Source organism: Eriocheir sinensis, chromosome 64 (genome assembly GCF_024679095.1).
Source record: "Eriocheir sinensis breed Jianghai 21 chromosome 64, ASM2467909v1, whole genome shotgun sequence".
Lineage (NCBI taxonomy): Eukaryota > Metazoa > Arthropoda > Malacostraca > Decapoda > Varunidae > Eriocheir > Eriocheir sinensis.
This window is the reverse complement of record NC_066572.1, coordinates 5,152,254-5,175,556: the sequence shown is the minus strand read 5'-3', so window position 1 is coordinate 5,175,556 and position 23,303 is coordinate 5,152,254. Positions and strand designations below refer to the sequence as shown.

The 23,303-nt window shown below is 42.7% G+C and overlaps 1 protein-coding gene across 1 annotated transcript in view; it reads left to right on the top strand.

The window, feature by feature from the left end:
* LOC126987449 (ovochymase-1-like) overlaps positions 1-23,303 on the top strand; it is a 57,963-nt gene that overhangs the window by 17,416 nt on the left and 17,244 nt on the right. The window contains exons 4-5 of the mRNA XM_050844414.1: positions 9,847-9,998; positions 10,729-10,841. Coding sequence (XP_050700371.1) covers positions 9,847-9,998; positions 10,729-10,841 — 265 coding nt within the window. The remainder of the gene's footprint in view (positions 1-9,846; positions 9,999-10,728; positions 10,842-23,303) is intronic.

Below are 23,303 nucleotides of genomic sequence, written 5' to 3'. Positions count from 1 at the left end.
TCTTTTTCCAATATCGGTCAATATATTTTAAACTTTGAATGTGGTTCATAGAATTTCAGGTACTCAGGGTAATATATCATTATTTTAGTGTTATATGATATTTAGTTTATAAGACTTCCAACATTGTAATATTCAACATAGGAGAATTTTATTAATATTTTAGGCTATTAGCAAATGTATGACTTGCTGCAAATTAGTTTTCATATATAAAATGTGCGATATTTGAAATAAAATATTAGTCCTTTCCAAAAAATAAACAAATAAATAAATAAATAAATAAATAAATCTTTTAAGTTTCTCAGTACTAGAAAATAATAAAATTGTCTCTTCTAAGTTCTTTCCTTAACATCTTGGTAGTTGGTATGAATCAAAGCCTGCTGAGTAAAGTCGCCAAAATCACAGTTCTTACGGGTTTACTTGAAGTCATCATCATCATCATCTTCCATTTCTACATCTTCGTTCAGAACTTTATACAAGAAAACGAGCTTTGCTGCTTTTTCTACACCTAACTTATTTCTAATCTTTGAATGAACCAGTCCAAATCTAGAAAATTATCTCCACACTTGCCCTGGATGCACTAACGGTCAGAAAACCCTTCACAACCTGTAGTGCATCAGTAGAAACTTTTCCCGTCATTGATTCCCGCCAAGAGTTAGGAGTTAGATTCTTCAACACTGATTCTTTGAATATATAAGGCTTGTTGAAGGGTGCAGCAGGGTGCAGGGTCAAGAATGACCTCCGGGGGCCAGCATGAGCCAGTAATAATGGCGCCACTATAAACAACTGCCTGCGCCATGACGGGCTCGGGCCAACCATCAGACCCATATGAATTAGCCTACCGGCGCAATAGGCCACATGTTAAAAAGAAAGTTTATATATATATATATATATATATATATATATATATATATATATATATATATATATATATATATATATATATATATATATATATTAAAAAAATAATAAGACCACAAAAAAACTTTTTTTGAACATGCCTTTTTTTTTTCAAACGTAGTTTTTTTTTTCACGCTAATGATGACCATAGCATCTGACCATCATCTCATCATCAACGGACACATTCTGATGAAACTTAATCACTTAAATCATCATTCGGAGGAATGTTTACCATGTCTATTCCCTCTACATCATCATCAATATTGAGCTCATCGCTATATAACAAGTCGATAACCTCTTGCACACTGAGGCATTCACAGTATCTTTAGACATTGTTCACTATTGGAATCGTTGATCTCAGTAACTTTTCATGCAGGGTAGGCGGTGGCTGAATGGATAGTAAGACGGACCCGCGTTCAGGAGGACGCGAGTTCAATCCCCGACCGGTGCCACCGAGATGGGATTTTTCAGCCGCCGCCGAGTGGCTCAAAACTACCACATGCTGTCCAGAAGACCACCTATCAACCCGGACTCTAGATTATAGGATTAAAGATGAGCTCCGGGAGGGCAGCATGAGCCAAAGCAAGATGGCGCCACTATAAACACTCGACTGCGCCAGAACGGGCTGGGCCGACCAAAAGGCCCCACCGGGAAGAAGCCTTGGACCGACCATCAGTAATTCAGGACCCACCGGGAAGAAGCCTACCGGCGCAATAGGGTACGACGTAAAAAAAAAAAAAAAAAAAAAAGCAAATAGCCTACTCACTCACAAGGTCAGAGAACGAAGAGGATGTACTCAGTGCGCTCTTATGTAACTGTGTGCACACTGGGCCGCCCGGCCTGCCACTGCTAACGGTTCTGCCCAGTGGATCACATTTGCCACCTCTAATTTTAGTGCACTTGCAATTCGGTAGATGTTGTGATAGAAAAGATAATTCAATTGATATGTCATGCACATACTGTTGTGCATATATAGTGAAAAGGATATAGAAATTGAAAATATATTTCAGGGCGATTTTTTACAAAACATTCATGTAAGTCTCAGAACGAAAAATGCGCGAAAAACAATTCCTGCTAATTACATGACCACCAGACAAAATTTAATTTTGCTGCTAAAAATAGGTTCTATCACCTCAGCTTAATGCCTGAACTTCTATCCTAAGTTAATTTTACTTACCATGTTTTAGATACAGGCCGCTAAAGACGGACACCAAATATGATCCACTGGGCGTTAAAGGGTTAAGGATATCATAGGTTAGCCCATCCTGATCTGGGACTGTTGATTTGCCATGTTTAACAGCACGAAGGAGTTCATCATGCGTGACTGGGACACAGGTATCATCAACTAATGAGACATTATGTGCAATGAGGGCCATTCGGCAGGGCCTGTGTTGGCCCATGGTATTTTGGTGTGATTCAGGAAGCCCAGACACTGCAGCGGCACTCACTCATGTATGTAATAAAGACTGGGCCCTCCCAGCAGGGTCAGGATCCTGTATTGTAAGAGAAACTTTACCCCTGACCCTGTTGACGTGGTGCTACATGCCCCGTAGTGTCGGGGTCTTCCGAACATCTCCCCAAAAGTCCTGCCAGTATTGACGCCTCGACAGCAGACGGAGCTCATTAAGGTGACGCGCAACAGACACCATAGCATCTCCTGCATCTCGGTCATTAAGATTGCACTGCCAAAGCTGTTGATAGACGGCAAGGGTATGCCGACAGTTAAGGATGACGGGATCCCTGGTATATGTCCAGAGGCATAGAGTAGGCCTCTTTGGATGGGCTTTATTAGTGGAAGAGACAAATCCCTCTATAGCACCAACAAGTCCTTGATACGAGGAGTCAGCATCGGAGAAGGTGTCCTCAGCAGTAGCATACCATAGTTTAATACCTGCAGCAAGGTGAGACATACTGCTGGCAGGAACAAAGTCTTCTCCTAGATGTGACAGGTGTCATGCTCAGTGGAAGGGTAGTTTCTAGGTCAAAGTGATCACTAAGTAGGTATGGAAGCAAAGCCGTGTTAGCATTACAGTTTGACAGGTTGAACAAGACAACATAGTCAAGACGGCCACCCTGGACATGAGTAGGAACAGCATCACCTGTGAGAAAGGCATCAGCAGCAGCATCAAGGAAAGCTTACCATCGTACGCCATTAACATTAGAGGTAATAATTATGACTCCCTAAATCCGCTCATCGGGCGTTGATATCCCCCAAGAGTACAGTGTGTTCAGCTAGGACATAGTCAGGAAGGCTGTCAGCCCTAAAGCTACCAGAGTGAACATACACATTAATAAAGTAGATGGGATCATTAGGGTTATGTACACATATAGAAATAAATTCAATGCCCTCAGTGACCCCCATTTCATGAAAGGTTGCAAGAACAGTCTGCCTGACGTAAGATGTTAAACCCCTGCTGCTATCATCCTCATGGGTTAGCGAATAAGGCACATAGCCCTTAAGTTGCGGCACCTTAGGACCAACCTCCTGTAGGGCAATAATGTCAGGTTTCCGGGAGATTACACAAGAGTGTAAATCAGTGAATCGAGTACGCAAGGCATTGACATTCCGTGTTAAAGTTCTATTTACCTGACTGGCCTTGTTGAGCAGGGAAGTCCGTTAGCAGTCTAGCTATGGTAGATTGCATGTCTTGGACCGATTTTGTCAAGGTAGGAATGGCGGCCATGATCTGCTGCAGTTGTTGGTCCTGCTGCTGTATATTTTGGTCTTGCCGCACAAACTGGGCAGAGACGGCAGACAGATCCGACAGTCCTTGGGGCTGAGGTAACTGTTCACAGTGGGGCGCCTATAGATTAGCCCCAGTTTTCCCCTGTGCATCCACAATATCTTTTACCGTAGGTGAGGAGGCAGCCGTGGTAGACGGTCACTGTTCTTCCCCTAAATCTATTAACAGTGGTGTTCCACAAGGTTCTGTCCTATCTCCCACTCTTTTTCTGTTGTTCATTGATGATCTTCTTTCCAAAACGAACTGTCCTATCCATTCCTACGCCGATGATTCCACTCTGCATTACTCAACTTCTTTTAATAGAAGACCCACCCTACAGGAACTTAACGACTCAAGGCTGGAGGCTGCAGAACGCTTAGCCTCAGACCTTACTATTATTTCCGATTGGGGCAAGAGGAACCTGGTGTCCTTCAACGCCTCAAAAACACAGTTTCTCCACCTATCCACTCGACACAATCTTCCAAACAACTATCCCCTATTCTTTGACAACACCCAGCTATCACCTTCCTCAACACTAAACATCCTCGGTCTATCCTTAACTCAAAATCTCAACTGGAAACTTCATATCTCATCTCTTACTAAATCAGCTTCCTCGAGGCTGGGCGTTCTGTACCGTCTCCGCCAGTTCTTCTCCCCTGCACAGTTGCTGTCCATACACAGGGGCCTTGTCCACCCTCGTATGGAGTATGCATCTCATGTGTGGGGGGGCTCCACTCACACAGTGAAGGGTCTTACAAGGACTGGGGGGGCCTCCATCCCTTCAAAACTCGCGCTAGCGTGCAGGTGGCGTACATACGACTACTCCGGTACCACAACAAAGGATTCGGCTAATTATGTGTTTACTTATGTGTTTATGCATTCAAGTAAATTAATTAAAAAAACATCAAAGAATTTATTATGGTGGTCATGTTAATAAGGAAAGGCATAGATTCCTGCATATAGAAAATGTTAAGGACGCTGATTTCCGTTAACCGAAAGCTCTAGATTGCAGTGTTACCAAATAAGAGTGTTTCACAGAAGGTTTTGATCTGGCATCACTGCTAGGAAGGAAAACATCAGTGGACGGGAATACGGCTAATAGACACTTGGATAAGCCGAGTGACAACACACACACACACACACACACACACACACACACACACTTCATAAGGAACCATGGAAGACGTTTCTGACAAACGGAAATGATTTCCTCATTTCCTAGTGTGTAACAAGTTTTTTGGTGAGTGGTTCACACATCCAGCATCCAATGTCAAATTGACTAGTGCTATTAAGTATATAAACGTAAATAAATGGGTATAACAGAACGGAATACAGAAACAATTTTAATGTGGGAGACAGTGTGTGTGTGTGTGTGTGTGTGTGTGTGTGTGTGAGAGAGAGAGAGAGAGAGAGAGAGAGAGAGAGAGAGAGAGAGAGAGAGAGAGAGAGTCAAGGTCGTGGGCACGAGAGCAGGTGATGTCGTTGCGCACGCAGACGCAACATTCAGCTTTGGAGTGAAATTTAGGAAAGAGAGAGTAGGAGGGAACATAGTAGAGATTACTGTCAGGAGCCTCCGAAACCCGGGTTTCGGTGAGGAAGAAAAGGTGAGGTTTAGAGGAGAGATGTTTTTTTCACAGAATAATAATTTGTACAAAGACTGCGAATGTTGCAATCTGTGCAGCTGCATGCCGTCTTGACAGTTGCTTGGCAATATAATACCATTCTTTCTGACTGGAGAATGAGGAATGGTCGTCCCTATCCGGAAATGGATAGGCGGCCGGCAGTACTGCAACAACTACCACGGTATAACGCTGTTCACTGTTTCAGGCATTGCGCTTGCCCGTTTCATGCGGATTTGTAATCAGCTGCTGAACAAAATCTAATTATAACAAGTCTGGTCACTTTCCGCGAAAACCTCGTCGGACTCGCGGATGACGTCACGCTGCCTTCAAAGGCGGGGTCCGTTGCGTGGGACCCAATCAGTCTGCAACGAGACGGGGTCAGGTGCACAGCGTTGACGTGGACCAGGATGCCTAATAAATGTGCTGTAGGTGGCTGCACATCCAATTATAAACACAAACGTGGAAATATGATTTTTTGTTAAATAAGAATGGTATACTTGGAGTTAATAAAGAAATAACAGAATGACTGAAAAGGTAGTATACAGTGGACAAAATATAAAAAAATACAAGTCACCCATCAATTACTCCGTTTTCTGTCCTCGGACCATGGAGGAAGAATTGGTAGAGTCGACATCAGCCCTAAAAGGTGAATCCGCCGAACTGTCATTTTTTGGGCCGCAAGGTTGTGGACACCTGGCAGGTGGCAGGTGATGTCAGGTCAGGCTTCATGGGCTCGGCCAGGCTGCCAAGTGTTGTCAGGTCAGGTATTTATGAAATAGATCTTCCGCAACAATAAATGTATAATACTCAAAAACACCACCATCATAATGAATGAGACGGGGTCTGGAGTTAACAACTAAGGTAGTGGACGTTGCTGAAGAAGTAAAGGTACATTTGTTTTCATATATATATATATATATATATATATATATATATATATATACATATATATGTATATATATATATATATATATATATATATATATATATTATTTGTTCCAGCCATTAGCGCCGGTAGGCTTTCTTGAGGGGCCATATGGGCATCCCAAGCCTGTTAATGGCGCAGGCTAATTTTATTTATAGTGGCTGCCGTGATGTATGAATCTTGCCTGGCCCATGCTGCCCTCTGGTGCTCCTCTTGACCGACGTTGTTGAAGTTAGGGCTGATTGAAGATCCAGAGAGTATGGGGTAATCTTTTGCCACTCGGCGATGGCTTGAAAAATCAGCGTGTTTCGGTGGGGACTCGAACCTAGTCCACACTAGGCCCACGGGCTGACCACGCCCGCACGCTAACCACTCGGCCACCGCAAGGTGACAAGTACCAACTACCTAAAAGCTGTACATCCGTTATTTGCGATTCAGAAGCAATACTCTAGATGTCTAAATGATGAAGTGAACCAAGTAAATAAGAAGACAATTTATTTATTGGCAGTAAAAAAAATAAATGTTTGAACGAAAAAGACATCAATAATGAGCAGTCAAAGTTTTAATAACAGTACAAGGAAAAATTGCAAACCTTTATTGAGATGGAAATGAGGGAGATGATATTCATTAAATACTGAGTAAATAGTTAAACGAACGGCAACGTTTAGCTTATCGAAAAGTTTGGAAGAGGCTTTGGTTCTTGCGAAAACTGATGATCAGTGATTGAAAATGTTCTCTAAAAATAATTATAAAACTAAAAAATATTTCCTTCAAAATGCTCCCAATGTACAAGAATATCATTTCACTGACTCAGTATTCATTGGCTCGGTACTTTAGTCATTTAAGTGGCACTTAAAAAAAACTCCTTTTTCGCCTCTGACCTTTCAAGATTCTTTTCAGAGGATTTGGCGTCTAAATGTCACGGGAGTAAGAGACCCAAAGAGCACCTGTGTATATAAGGACCCTGTCTGGGATGCCTCGACACACCTCCATCATCTGTTCGAGGTCTCGCACACGGAAGAAACGCTGCATAACGTCACCATGCGCTGTCTCTTGCTGTCTCTGGCGGTCATCCTCTCGGTAAGTTACCAAATTACTTTCCTATTACTAGCACAAAACAAAGCCCGCCATACACTAAAAACACGCTTTCATAACTAGGAAACTTTTGATACTGCTCGATGGTCATGGGGGAGTAGAAGTCTTGTAATTTAAGGTTACGCCTCTCTGGATTCCTCGCAGCAGTCTCTTTATTTTCTTTTCCTGATCCCTTCCACCGCTCCTACCATTTAACACCCATGAAAAAGTTTTTATTTTTTTTATTTTTTATTTTTTATTTATTTATTTATTTTTTCTACGTCTTGGACTATTGCGCCGGTAGGCTTCTTCCCGGTGGATCCTGATGGTCGGCCCAAGGCTTCTTCCAGGTGGGGCCTGATGGTCAGCCCAGCCCGTTCTGGCGCAGACGAGTGTTTATAGTGGCGCCATCTTGCATTAGCTCATGCTGCCTTCCCGGAGCTCATCTTTAATCCTAGAATCTAGAGTCCGGGTTGATAGGTGGTCTTCTGGACAGCATGTGGGTAGTTTTAAGCCACTCGGCGGTAGCTGAAAATCCCAGCTTGGTGGCACCGGTCGGGGATTGAACGCGGGGCCGTCTCGCAATCTGTTCAGCCACCGCCTCCCCAAACATTGGTAGTGGTGATGCTGTGCGAGTGAGATTTCTTGCTGTCAAGACGGTCGTATGAGAGGGCCATAACGGCCTGGGCGTTAGTTGTCAGCTGGAGATATAGTCTCACTCAAGTAGTAAACTTTCACACCTTTGTTAAAATACAATCACCAAAGTGGCAGTGGTTACTTCTTGGAAAGAGCGCAACACACTCTCAGTTAGGAATGTATAGATGGAGGGGGATGCTGCAAACCATCTCATTAATACTAAAGAAAAGTCCATCAAATATTATAAGGACAAGCCTTTTGCTTTCATAACGGAATAAAAGGCACGTGATACACACACCAGTACCAAAAGTTGTTTATAAATTATATAAGAGAACAAAATACTGGAATAGGAGTTCACAGAGGAAGGGGACCAGAAATGTCATCAGGTCAAGCCTCACACCTGGTGGCAACTCAAGGGGTTTCGTAACAGGTCTTCTGATTCTCTCTTTTATTTACCTCTGCAAATTCTGTGGTCTTCCCTCTGATTTACATTCTATGGAAAACCTTTTTTCTCTAAACCTCATTTTACTTCATACTAAAATATGTGTCTCAGGCTCCTGACAGTATCCGACATAGTGTTTATGCTTTACCCAAATTTTGTCCAAAGCTGAATGCTGCATCTATGTACACGACGGAATTACTTGCTTCCGTGCCCAATATGTCAATTCTTTGAACAATTTTCACACTCAAGCTAAGATGTAATTGTCATTCTAGCAGTAAATATGGTTGTGCTTTTCATCATTCACTAAATTTAAAATTCAATAATATTTTGAATTAAAAAAAACGAGCACATTTTAACTCCACTTCACTGAAATCTCGGGAGATTTTAATGATCAACATCTGTTTTGACTCTCTCACTACCGGATTTGCTAAACCTTCCTCTCTTAAGTATATAAAGCTATTAACTCAACCCCCTACACGTACAATCGTGGGACACAAGTGTTGACACACTGTCCACTGAGTTTCGTTCACCGGCCCCGACTTTAAAATATATACACCGCATGTAAAGAGGCTAATGTTCAGATATGTCACTACATAATACACTCTCCATAATTTATTAGATATTAATTTGTCAGTTGTGCACACTGTTAACAAGTTTTTAATCCGCGGACGAAAATGTCTATATTTCGACAGCTAAAGTTGTCTACAACGCTATTATGCATTTGAATAAATGTTGTATTCATTCCTGCAACGTCCTCGCTAAGAAAATACGAAGAAAACATTGATAACGTGCACAAATATTCTGAAATGGTCTAAAAATATATAATGATACCACCATTTAACTCACAAGGTGCCACCGTTGTCTTGGTAACCGAGGGACTCGCTGTGGAAGTGACTAGTAGCTAGTTGGACTATTACGTCAATGGGTTATGGCGTTACATACGTCACAGACCCTCAGTGCTCCTGTGCAGAGCCGCGCCATTGAATCGAGGGAAGGGTTAGCCCAACCCATCAACCTTAAACCCTTCAAGAACCCGAACTTGCTCAAACTGCACTAAAGGGTCCTCATGCAGCACTGCCAGCTCTGGGGCTGTCCGGGAAGCATAGCGTCCGGGAATCCGTAACTTTACCAGAGCTTTGAAAATAACTTTGGAGCTCTTCCTGTCCTTTGTTTATTCGCAGCGCTACACACACACACACACACACACACACACACACACACATGTATTTTAAAAATCATTGTACTAGACAAATGGGCTCCTCTCGTTTGTTCTGCGGTTACCAGTGTTCTTAATATGACCTTTGTCGCTTCGAACTTATATTAGTGACTAAAGGGCCACATGTAACACTCTTGTATATTTGCAGTGTATATGTGGAGGCTGCCTCTCAGAAGACGTTTCTGTGGTTAGGTAAGTCCCCATGTTTTCACCAATGACGCATACCCCATGGTCTCATTACTGTATCATTCATAAACAAGCCACTCGGCCTTCCACAAAAGAAAACGTATTAACGACTGTTTCTGTTCCAGGGAGCTCGGAGGTCACATCCAGCCTAAAGAGGGTGAGTTCCGCGCACCACACCTGTCTTGGGGCAAGGGAGGTCACATCCAGCCTAAAGAGGGTGAGTTCCGCGCACCACACCTGTCTTGGGGCAAGGGAGGTCACATCCAGCCTAAAGAGGGTGAGTTCCGCGCACCACACCTGTCTTGGGCCAAGGGAGGTCACATACAGCCTAAAGAGGGTGAGTTCCGCTCACCACACCTGTCTTGGGGCAAGGGAGGTCACATACAGCCTAAAGAGGGTGAGTTCCGCTCACCACACCTGTCTTGGGGCAAGGGAGGTCACATACACCCTAAAGAGGGTGAGTGCGCGCACCACACCTGTCTTGGGGCAAGGGAGGTCACATACACCCTAAAGAGGGTGAGTTCCGCTCACCACACCTGTCTTGGGCCAAGGGAGGTCACATACACCCTAAAGAGGGTGAGTTCCGCTCACCACACCTGTCTTGGGGCAAGGGAGGTCACATACACCCTAAAGAGGGTGAGTTCCGCTCACCACACCTGTCTTGGGGCAAGGGAGGTCACATACAGCCTAAAGAGGGTGAGTTCCGCACACCACACCTGTCTTGGGGCAAGGGAGGTCACATACACCCTAAAGAGGGTGAGTTCCGCTCGGTGTCTTCCTACTTCAATGATCATCCGTGTGTTCTGGTGTGCCATTGTAAGCAATGTGCATATAAATACCAGTGTGTATCAGTTATGGGCCTTGACACAGTTATTTTTTTGTTACCGCAAAAATTCTTCTTTTAATCCATCTTCCTTTAATAGAAATCTATATGTATATGTTACAAGGAAGTGTGGCGTTTTGGGGAATCACTTTTGTAACGTTTCCATACGGCGCCCTTTCTGCAGATGGTCTTCCGTGCGGGGATTACACGATGTCTGCCGGAAATGTCGCAGTCATCAAGTCAAAGAACTACCCCAGCAGGTACCCCAACAGACAGAACTGCTATTGGACGTTCGAGGTAAGTTTTGCAAACACCTTGGTGGGGTTTATACAGATATTTCAAAGTTTGAATTATTTTTACTTATCCCTCCCGAATATTAAAAAAAGACTATTATAAATACCTTTAACGTTGATACGGTGCATGGAAGAAATATATATAAAGTGTATCCCGTTCTTCATCCGCAGACCACTGACGATTCCACGTTGTCTTTTTCTTGTCAAGATTTCAAATTGAGGCGATCTTCGCAATGCAGAAGAGACTTTTTACACATTACGGACTTCGCTTCAACAAACGAAAAGTAACGTGTAATTGGATCATTTATTATTTTTTTTCCCGCCTGTACCGCCGGTAGGCTTTCTTGATGGGACCTGGTGGTCTGCTTCAGCCCGTCAAGTGCAGGCAAGGGCTTATAGTGGCGCTATGTTGCTTGGTCCACGCTTTTTCCCGGAGCTCATATTTCATTCTTTTTAGAGATAAACTGGAGTCCGAGTTGCTAGTTGGTCTTCAGGGCAGCATGTGGGTGGCCACTCGACGATGAGTGAAAACTGTTAACTTGTAGCGTCTGGCGGGATTCGATCCTAGGTCCTCCTAGACGCAGCGCCTTTATTTACGCTGACCACTCTGCTGCCACCTCTGTACTTATTGTTGTAGGGAACATTGCTTGCTATATTGCAATGAATGTCAACAAAATTCCAAATATCAAAACAAACATGGAAAAAAATAGATCTATTGGGCTGGCCCATCTCTGTCGATAGAAAAGTATGGCTGATATTCAGAACCTAATCAATTTGTGTGATCTGTCATTCAGATACTGTGACAGTGAAGTCGATTCTTTAAGTGGCATGGAAGGCTACGTTCAAATCCGATTCAAGACCAATAGGCGAGGGACTGCAAGAGGCTTCTCGTGCACAATAACAGCGTCATGTAAGTACTCTCTTATCATACTGTATACAAGAATAGGCAGGGATATAAGGATAATCCAATAGGTCAGCCGGCTAACACATGGCAGATCATGTGGGCTGGATATTCACAAACTTCTCTCCACATTCATAAATATGTCTAACTTCAATTTCTAACTTTCAACCGTGTCTATCAACTACATAATCTGCTAGTATATTGTACATAACCAGCAGACTGTTCGTGAAGTGATTTTTGTCCCTTCCTGAACCTAAAATCGCCAAATCTATACTCCTTAGTGAGTGTTGTTTCATATCTTGTGTTCGTAGTATGTTGAATATCGTTGTGTACGTAGACGCAACACTCTGCTTTGGATTGATATATATGATGTAACGGTGTAATGATAAGGATAGTAGAGGAGAACAGAGTAGAGATTACTGTTAGGATAGCTGTGGGAGAGTAAAGAAGGTGTTCACAGGAAGGTTTAGCGCAAAGGCCGCGAATATTGCAGAAGGGATGAAGAAAGTTGAGAATTGTTATCGGGACACCTGCGATCTACGTCAAAAAGGGAGACCGATTTAGCTACGTTTCTGCTCCCTTCCTAGATGGGGGTAGTATTTTATGAGCCATGATAAATATTCAATTTAGATCATTTGGCGGGAAAAGTGTGTTGCGTGTGTGTAGTGTGGTGCGGAATGTAGGAGAATTTGCCTTTAGAGTGCATGCCGAACTACTCCCCGGTGTTGACAACAGGGAAACGGGAGGTAAGGACACAGGAGGCTCTTTGATAGGCTTACAGCACCCCCTCACCTCCCGTGTATACGTCACTGGAAGTGGCTTACGCCCGATTCGGCAACTGTCTAATTATCTACTTCCCTGCTGGGCTGGGATTCGAACCCAGAGAAGCAGATGCATGCTAACCACTGTACCACTGAGGCTCAGGGAAGGTAACAATTTATCCTTCCTTTCAAGGTGTTTCTCGAATCGTGCGTCTAAATCAAAGACTACCCATAGATAGAAGTTTATGGAGAGAGAGAGAGAGAGAGACGGGGATGGGGGGGGGGGGGGGTATTTATGTTAATTTCTTAACAAGTTTGGGATATAACATTGCAGTTCTTCAGATGGCGGTGTAATTGACTATAGGGCGACTTTTTCTTCTTTTCAGTTTGGTTTCAGTTAGTATTCTTTTTCTTTTCAACAACTCATGCTGTTGGGTACACCTTGTAAACTCAATTTTCATCTTACCCTCTCAAGTGCTATTTATTTCATTCAGCAGCTGACACAGAAGTAACGAACGAAGGCAACACTAGCACCGAGGCAAGTTCCCAAACCACCACCGAGACAAGTTCCAGTCCGTGCAGTGAGTATGCTGTGTGTCTGTATTCCCATGTGTTGAGGAATGAGGACGCATGAGGACAGGCGTTAGAGGCCCGATTACATTTTGTTCTGTCATGAAACGATATAAATACAGATTTCGCGTCCCCAATCCTGTGGCAATATTGGTTGGCAGGTGATGCATGGGAGTCGCGTGTGTATGTTGTAGAACACTAAACATTAGCAGCCAGGTACAAGGCGGTGGTGAGTATCGCCTGGAGGTCATTGGACGGGCTAAGTTCGCCTATGTGCCGTGCAGCGCGTGTCGTGACATATACACATAACACATTATTTTGGGACCTACACTTTTTAAGGCTGTGAGCCATGCATATTTGGACATTCTTTACAGGATCATACAGTGCCATAATTGAGATGCCAAAGTGACGAGTGTTCTTTGAGACAGTTATGTGTGACACCATTCATAACTCTGCCTTGTGTGCTGGATTATACCAATGTTCGGGCACCGCTCTTCAGTCCGGGCATTTTGTTTTAACATTCAAGTACAGTATTCAAGACTGCTGATAATCTTTTTCTCCCTATCCTGCACTAACTACGGCCGTTTTGCACTTCCGCAGCTTGTGGCAAGCGCAACACTGTTTCACGAATTGTGGGCGGCGAAACAACAACCACACACGAGTACCCGTGGCAGGTAGCGCTCGTCTCAAAGTCTGGGAGCAGACCCTACTGCGGCGGCTCGGTTATCTCCGCACAGTGGATTCTGACCGCCGCGCATTGTGTTGACAGGTAACTAACCGCATATGTACTTGCATGAAGCAATGATCGAAGAGGAAAACGTTTAAAAATCATTAGATATGTTTTCCTCTCCAGTGCAAGGCGTATAAAGTGTGTTGATCAGGGATAAAATAATTGTTCACCAAAAGTAATGACCCTTGTGAAAACGTGCGCTGTGTTATGTGTTTGCAGTGCAGAATGCTACTCGATAGAGTTGGTTTCTTGTATGTGTTTTTAATTAATGCTATTGGCATTCCGAAGCTCTTGGCATAAAGTATTGCATCTAGCCTGACCTCATCCTCTACTGAACTAGTCTGGATACTGAAACATTCCCTTTCAGGAACACCGCCTCAGGTTCAGATGTAGTCGTTGGGGAACATGACTGGTCCACATCCGGGGAGACTTCGGCCACCAAGAGGCTGAGCATCGCTCAGGTTGTACTCCATGTCATTCCGTTTCTGATGAGTAACACGCAGGGCACCAAGGTCGATGCAAGGTTGATAAGCGTTAAATGGGAGGAAAGGGAAACAACTATTTTATTTATTTATTATTATTATTATTTTTTTTACATTCTGCTTATGGCGTTGGTAATCTTTCCTGGGGGGTGCCTTCGCAGGCGAGTGTTTATGGTGGCGCCGTCCTGCCTTTTAATGTTATTCCCTTCAGCCTTCCTCTGTGTCACTGGCTCCTCACACGGGCTATGGCGTTGAGCCTGGTGCCGCTGAGTGCTTGTGCTGGGAACCGAGCATGTACTTGTTTCACAGATGAGTCTGTTGCTGTACAATCTAAAATATGGAGAGGAAGCTTGTGCCCGTGCCGCACAGTGCATGTAAAGTGTGAGTGATCGAATCTCAGAGTAGGCGTGGCAGGCTAGGCGTCAGCGTGTGTTATTATGGTGTGATTGGTGTTTATGGATTTGTGTGTCGTAAGTACATTATGTCTGTGAAACGTGTGTGTGTGTGTGTGTGTGTGTGTGTGTGTGTGTGTGTGAGAGAGAGCATCAATCACGATATGATTTTCTTTGTGATATTCTTCATCACTGAACGGCTGTGTACTTGTCTGTGTATGTGAAGATCACGTTCATTTGCCGTTTTACATGTGTTGTTGCAGTGCGTTTAGGAACAGTTGCCTAAGAGACCTCGCCGTGTTTGTGTTCATGCGTTGCAATCTGTTAGTGTGTATGCGTGTGTAGGGTCCCGGCACCAAGTGAGCGGAGGCCAGCAGGTGTGGCGGATGAGTACAGTACACTTCCGCAGCCGAAGGGCAGTAGAACCTTTCACCCGTTGTCTTTCCACACTCAAATGGTATAGTTTTCTCTTACGAGTTTAACTCAGTGAAAATATTGACCGAATATTGGTTTTATCATACAACTTCTTTAGGAGAATGATTTCATAACATTACTAATAGCGCATTCATCTATTGCTAGTTGCCAGAGAGCAAAGTCAAATTAATCACATGTCAGTTGTTTTAATATTAAATGAATATTTTCATCCCCAACGACGCAACGCTACCCTATTCTATTTATAAACAAATGTTCTGAGTAGCTATTTTACAAATGTATTGCTTGTGAATCACATTAAAAGGGAACACTCTACAGAGGGTTGTCAACAAGATTTACTGAAATCTGTGCCTTCACTCGTGTCTGCAACTGTACTTAAGGTGGTCGTGAATCCAGCCGAGACAGGATTATTTTTTTACAGTAAAGGAAACAGCTGAAGAGCAAGAAAAAGAAAACAATAATGAAAAAAAGCCTGCAAATTACTACCCCTATAAAAAAGATTTAAGGGGAGTGGCTATGACGTTAGAAACCTCAGCGCTTTCTGATTCTCAGATATTGTTGATTTTATATGCAGGAGACGGCCCTGACGAAGTGAATGAAGAAATCGCACTCCAGTAAATCTCCAGGAGGCTGAAATCAACTGTGATGTAAATGTGTCTGATTGTGAAAGACACTTGTGAAGATCGTGTAAGAAGTCTGTATATATAAGTAGGTCGCATGTGACAAGCGGCTAGAAGATATTTACATTGGAAGACTTGAAACTATACCATGAGGATTTCACAACGTCTGTAGATGCCACGTTAGTGTTTAGCACAATAATAGCACAATATGAGCACACTATACAGTTAGTTCCTATGAGCGTTAAAAGATCCTGCCTATCAAACCTATTGACCTTTTATAACGACCTCTTCCCAGTTTATGACGTAACCAAATCATTGGATGTAGCCTATCTTGATTTCCACAAAGCGTTTGATACAGTCTCACATCATAAATTACTTTATAAATTAAAGCAAATAGATATTGACGGTCAAGTAAACCAATGGATCTCGAATTGGTTGAGGAATAGACAACAAAGAGTGGTGATTGACGGATTTAACACAGAGTGGGCACCGGTCACTAGTGGGGTCCCTCAGGGCTCGATTCTTGGTCCAGTGCTCTTCATTATTTACATCAACGATGTTTTTGTTGGACCCAATAATCGCATTAGTAAATTTGCAGACGACACAAAGATTTGTAACTCGGTTCTCACTGACGAAGACAGGCAAAGCCTCCAAGAGGATTTGCACAAAATTTCAGCTTGGTCGGATTGATGGGAGATGCCCTTTATCGTAGACAAGTGCCAGGTCCTTCAAGTTGGAACAAGAAATAAGAATTTCGATTACGAAATGGGTAGCGTTAAACTCACAAGCGTTCAATGCGTTAAGGACCTGTGGGCCAAAATCGCGTCAAACCTCAAATTCTCACATCATTGCATCGATGCAACAAATAAAGCGAACAGAATGTTGGGCTTCATTAAAAGAAACTTTTTATTCAAGAATAAAGATGTAATACTTCCGCTCTACAATAGTTTAGTCAGACCCCACTTGGTATATGCGCCGCAGTTTTGGTCTCCCCTCCATGCAAAGGACATTGCTAAATTAGGTGTTCAGCGTCGGGCAACAAAAATGATCCCTTACTTGCGCAACAAGTTCTACGAAGAAAGGCTTTCCACCCTTAACATGTTCTCTCTTGAGAAACGTCGCCTCCGAGGAAAACTGATCGAATGTCTTAAAATGCTTAATGGTTTCACGAAGGTAGACGAAACAAAACTGTTTATGATCGATGACACTTTGCGAACGAGGAACAATGGCATAAAACTCAAATGTAGACAAGTAAATTCAGACTGCACCAAATTTTTCTTCACCAGCGTTGTAGTGCGGGAATGGAATAAGCTCCCACCTTCAGTGGTCCAGTGTAACACGATTGACTCCTTTAAAAACAAGCTCGACCGTCACTTCCTTGAACTTAATATTAACTTAAGTAGAAATGCAACGTTTTGGAGCCATCTGATTAATGTAGAATCACTTAGGTTTAAGGACAGGCTACCTAGTCTGGACCATGGGGCCTGTGTGGTCTGATTTTCTATGTAAATCTAAACCAGTCAGCCTACCAATCAGTGCCACTGTCTTCCCTTTGCGCCACTCCAGCATCCTTACCCGTAGTGTATGAGTTTGCACACTTACTGTAATGAAAGGCATATAATTTCTTCTCAATTCCCAGGTCATTAGGCACCCCAGTTACAGCTCCTCGACATACGACAATGACATAGCACTGCTGAAGCTGGCTCAACCTCTCACCTTCCAAAATGACAACAAGGTCGCCCCGGTGTGCCTTCCAACACCTGGCGAACTCTACGAGGCCGTGGACGCCACCATCACCGGCTGGGGCACGCTCGCGTCAGGCAAGTCACTGTGAAGCCTAAAGACAAATGTTTAGGGAAGAACTAAACATTAAACGGGATAATATATATATATATATATATATATATATATATATATATATATATATATATATATATATATATATATATATATATATATATATATATATATATCCTTACAAAGAAGAAAAAGATATGCTAGGGCACTGGTGATAAATTATTATTTATTTAAAAATATATTATACATTTCCTCAGAATGTGTAGTATACTTTCATCACTAGGTCAACACACTATGGTTTGCCGCTCATCACTTTAGCTACCCTTACTTTGTAACCAGGAGGATCACAGCCGAACAAGCTTAACGAAGTGACGGTACCCACCATGACCAACGCAGCGTGCAAGGCAACGGGCTACGATAACAACGAAATCACCGCAAACATGATCTGCGCTGGACTGTCTCAGGGAGGAAAAGACTCTTGCCAGGTACGTCCTTACACTAATCAACATGCATGACCGCTAAGTCACAGAAGGTGGCTCATGTTCTGTCTTTCGTTAAACTTATTGAAATGTCATGAAACGGGGTACGTCGACCTTATAAACGAATTTATGTTTTTATAGAGGTTGTTGACCATGTCTAAGCCAGCGTAAAGTAACTTGGTGTACAGCGTTCTGGCAATGCGTGGCACATAAGATATATCAACGCTTTACGCCGGCACTCATTTGTCGCCTCAACCGTTACACGAGGACTCTGGGTCAGCGCCACTCGGGGTCGAACCCGTCTGTGCAGATAAACAGCTGAGCATTCTAATCACTTCGCCAGTAAGGTGCAGCAGGGGATGACTTTAATTCCAGGGAGATTCTGGCGGCCCTATGGTGGCAGGCTCAGGCAACATGCAGCAAATCGGGATTGTGTCCTGGGGATACGGCTGTGCCGCTGCAGGGTATCCCGGCGTCTACACCAGAGTCAGCAGTGAGTAGCTACTTCATCACGTTCTACCTCACTGCTGTTTCTCACTTTAACACGCTCTTTCTATACTTTTGATAAGAAGGAATGATATATTTTTGACTGATTGTGCAGAACATAACGAATAACTCAAAATGTTACCCCCCACACAGACTATGTTTCGTGGATCCAAAGCAACACGGCTGGATCTCAAACCTGCCGATCCGCGTGAACACCTCCGCTTTAGGGTCTGCTGCCTGATGTCTCGCCGCGGTTATTACTGTAATGCATCACTGGTGTACTTGCAACACATGTATCCTGTAATGCATCACTGGTGTACTTCTAACACATGTATCCTGTGATGCATCACTTGTGTACTTGCAATACATGTATCCTGTAATGCATCACTGGTGTACTTCTAACACATGTATCCTGTAATGCATCACTGGTGTACTTGCAATACATGTATCCTGTAATGCATCACTGGTGTACTTGCAACACATGTATCCTGTAATGCATCAATGGTGTACTTCTAACACATGTATCCTGTAATGCATCACTGGTGTACTTGCAATACATGTATCCTGTAATGCATCACTGGTGTACTTGCAATACATGTATCCTGTAATGCATCACTGGTGTACTTGCAACACTTGTATCCTGTAATGCATCGCTAATGTTCTTCCAATAAACGCATCATGTTATGTCCTGTATCAATACCTAAAATGCCAAGTATTTATTTCCATATGTTATATTTTACTCTATGTGGTATTATAGTTCCTCCGGTTCAGGTATTAATTAGAAGAAATACAAACTTTTTTTCTCTATCCTTTCTGCTTTAAGGGAAGCGTCACACCATTTCTTAATTACCAGTGTATTGTCATGCTTATATTTATGTTAGGAATATGTTTATACTTAAATAATCTTCTCTCGTTTTCAAATCCATAACTCGATTTATAACTGAAAAGAAAATTACTTTTTTTTTTATGAAAATATAACTCGTAACTCTCTGATCCAATAACTTAGTGATGGAAAAATTACCAAATATGCATTATAGAATGTCCAAACGATTGGTCGTCTGAGAATTTTTTATTTCATTCTTCTTTGGTGTTAGGATTTTTTTTCTTTATTTTGGTTTTCGTGACGGTTTTTGTTAATTGCATTAATTTATCCAAAATTGAAAGAAGTTGAACGATCAAAAAATCATATTCGTCTTCTTTCCAATGATATATTTTACATTCAATTCAGTAAAATAGTGGCGAAGTAATGTTTGGAAAAAAACGTTTTCAGATATCGAGGCTCACATACACACCCACACGGCCCGGTGCGCTTGAGGGGTTGCCGGTTTGTTTGATTTCTCTCGCAGCTGGCGTCACACAGGGTAATTTCAGCCCAACATGTTGGTCGTTTTTGTTGGCTGTTGGGCAAAACGAACAACAATCAACAAGATCTAGCGGGTCGAGAAGAATGGACAACAGATGTGACGTCAGACTGGCTGGGAGGAAAAGGGGCCAAATGACATTCGTGCTATAAGCTGTAAATGTAAATTGAAAATGAATCATCGTACATATTTACTCCAATTGTAAACGCTAAAACTTCAAAAACCGACGTACATGTGCGAGTATGCGTTTGTGATTTATTTCTCCACTGTGTAAAGTTATTTATAACACTCAACTGACTGTATGGTGCGTCACCGCCGCTCGGCCCCGGGGCCATGGGGTTGCCAGACTGGGCGAAAAGTAGCGGATTGGGCGACTTATGAAGGCTATACGCTACTTAACTTTTTAATCCACTACTTGCTACTTAAATCTTGAGTAATTCTGAAATGTATTGGGCTACATCATGTTGGAATCCGCTAGTTTTTGATGTGTGAGTAGGCTACTTATGTGTGAGTAGGCTACCTATCGTGAAAAGAATCTGGCAACCCCGGGGGCGGGGCCCCCGCCCCGGCACCGCCCGGGGTGAAGTCTGTGCCTGGCGCGAGGTATAAACAAAGTTTAACAAACTAGCCATGGACGCCCCCAATGCCTCTTATGGCGTTTCTGTAGTCGTAGCACATGCTTCATTATGTGCAATGCAGCAGCACAATCTTCTAAATCCTCAGTATCCATCCGATTCATGGTAAAGTGGCTGATGATGATGCTGGCGTGGTGTTTGTTGTTGTTGTTGTTTTCGTTGTTGTTTCAGACCATGATGACCAGGGTGGATTGGTTTAAACCATGTTTTTTTTTTTTTTGTTTTTTAGTAAACCCAATGGTTTTTTTTTTTTCAATATCGGTCAATTTATTTTAAACTTTGAATGTGGTTCATAGAATTTCAGGTACTCAGGGTAATATATCATTATTTTAGTGTTATATGATATTTAGTTTATAAGACTTCCAACATTGTAATATTCAACATAGGAGAATTTTATTAACATTTTAGGCTTTTAGCAAATGTATGACTTGCTGCAAATTAGTTTTCATATATAAAATGTGCGATATTTGAAATAAAATATTAGTCCTTTCCAAAAAATAAACAAATAAATAAATAAATAAATAAATCTTTTAAGTTTCTCAGTACTAGAAAATAATAAAATTGTCTCTTCTAAGTTCTTTCCTTAACATCTTGGTAGTTGGTATGAATCAAAGCCTGCTGAGTAAAGTCGCCAAAATCACAGTTCTTACGGGTTTACTTGAAGTCATCATCATCATCATCTTCCATTTCTACATCTTCGTTCAGAACTTTATACAAGAAAACGAGCTTTGCTGCTTTTTCTACACCTAACTTATTTCTAATCTTTGAATGAACCAGTCCAAATCTAGAAAATTATCTCCACACTTGCCCTGGATGCACTAACGGTCAGAAAACCCTTCACAACCTGTAGTGCATCAGTAGAAACTTTTCCCGTCATTGATTCCCGCCAAGAGTTAGGAGTTAGATTCTTCAACACTGATTCTTTGAATATATAAGGCTTGTTGAAGGGTACAGCAGGGTGCAGGGTCAAGAATGACCTCCGGGGGCCAGCATGAGCCAGTAATAATGGCGCCACTATAAACAACTGCCTGCGCCATGACGGGCTCGGGCCAACCATCAGACCCATATGAATTAGCCTACCGGCGCAATAGGCCACATGTTAAAAAGAAAGTTTATATATATATATATATATATATATATATATATATATATATATATATATATATATATATATATATATATATATATATAGATATATATATTAAAAAAAATAATAAGACCACAAAAAAAGTTTTTTTGAACATGCCTTTTTTTTTTTAAACGTAGTTTTTTTTTTCACGCTAATGATGACCATAGCATCTGACCATCATCTCATCATCAACGGACACATTCTGATGAAACTTAATCACTTAAATCATCATTCGGAGGAATGTTTACCATGTCTATTCCTTCTACATCATCATCAATATTGAGCTCATCGCTATATAATAAGTCGATAACCTCTTGCACACTGAGGCATTCACAGTATCTTTAGACATTGTTCACTATTGGAATCGTTGATCTCAGTAACTTTTCATGCAGGGTAGGCGGTGGCTGAATGGATAGCAAGACGGACCCGCGTTCAGGAGGACGCGAGTTCAATCCCCGACCGGTGCCACCAAGCTGGGATTTTTCAGCCGCCGCCGAGTGGCTCAAAACTACCCACATGCTGTCCAGAAGACCACCTATCAACCCGGACTCTAGATTATAGGATTAAAGATGAGCTCCGGGAGGGCAGCATGAGCCAAAGCAAGATGGCGCCACTATAAACACTCGACTGCGCCAGAACGGGCTGGACCGACGAAAAGGCCCCACCGGGAAGAAGCCTTGGACCGACCATCAGTAATTCAGGACCCACCGGGAAGAAGCCTACCGGCGCAATAGGGTACGACGTAAAAAAAAAAAAAAAGCAAATAGCCCACTCACTCACAAGGTCAGAGAACGAAGAGGATGTACTCAGTGCGCTCTTATGTATCTGTGTGCACACTGGGCCGCCCGGCCTGCCACTGCTAACGGTTCTGCCCAGTGGATCACATTTGCCACCTCTAATTTTAGTGCACTGGCAATTCGGTCGATGTTGTGATAGGAAAGATAATTCAATTGATATGTCATGCACATACTGTTGTGCATATATAGTGAAAAGGATATAGAAATTGAAAAAATATTTCAGGGCGATTTTTTACAAAACATTCATGTAAGTCTCAGAACGAAAAATACGCGAAAAACAATTCCTGCTAATTACATGACCACCAGACAAAATTTAATTTTGCTGCTAAAAATAGGTTCTATCACTTCTATCCTAAGTTAATTTTACTTACCATGTTTTAGATACAGGCCGCTAAAGACGGACACCAAATATGATCCACTGGGCGTTAAAGGGTTAAGGATATCATAGGTTAGCCCATCCTGACCTGGGACTGTTGATTTGCCATGTTTAACAGCACGAAGGAGTTCATCATGCGTGACTGGGACACAGGTATCATCAGCTAATGAGACATTATGTGCAATGAGGGCCATTCGGCAGGGCCTGTGTTGGCCCATGGTATTTTGGTGTGATTCAGGAAGCCCAGACACTGCAGCGGCACTCACTCATGTATGTAATAAAGACTGGGCCCTCCCAGCAGGGTCAGGATCCTGTATTGTAAGAGAAACTTTACCCCTGACCCTGTTGACGTAGTGCTACATGCCCCGTAGTGTCGGGGTCTTCCGAACATCTCCCCAAAAGTCCTGCCAGTATTGACGCCTCGACAGCAGACGGAGCTCATTAAGGTGACGCGCAACAGACACCATAGCATCTCCTGCATCTCGGTCATTAGGATTGCACTACCAAAGCTGTTGATA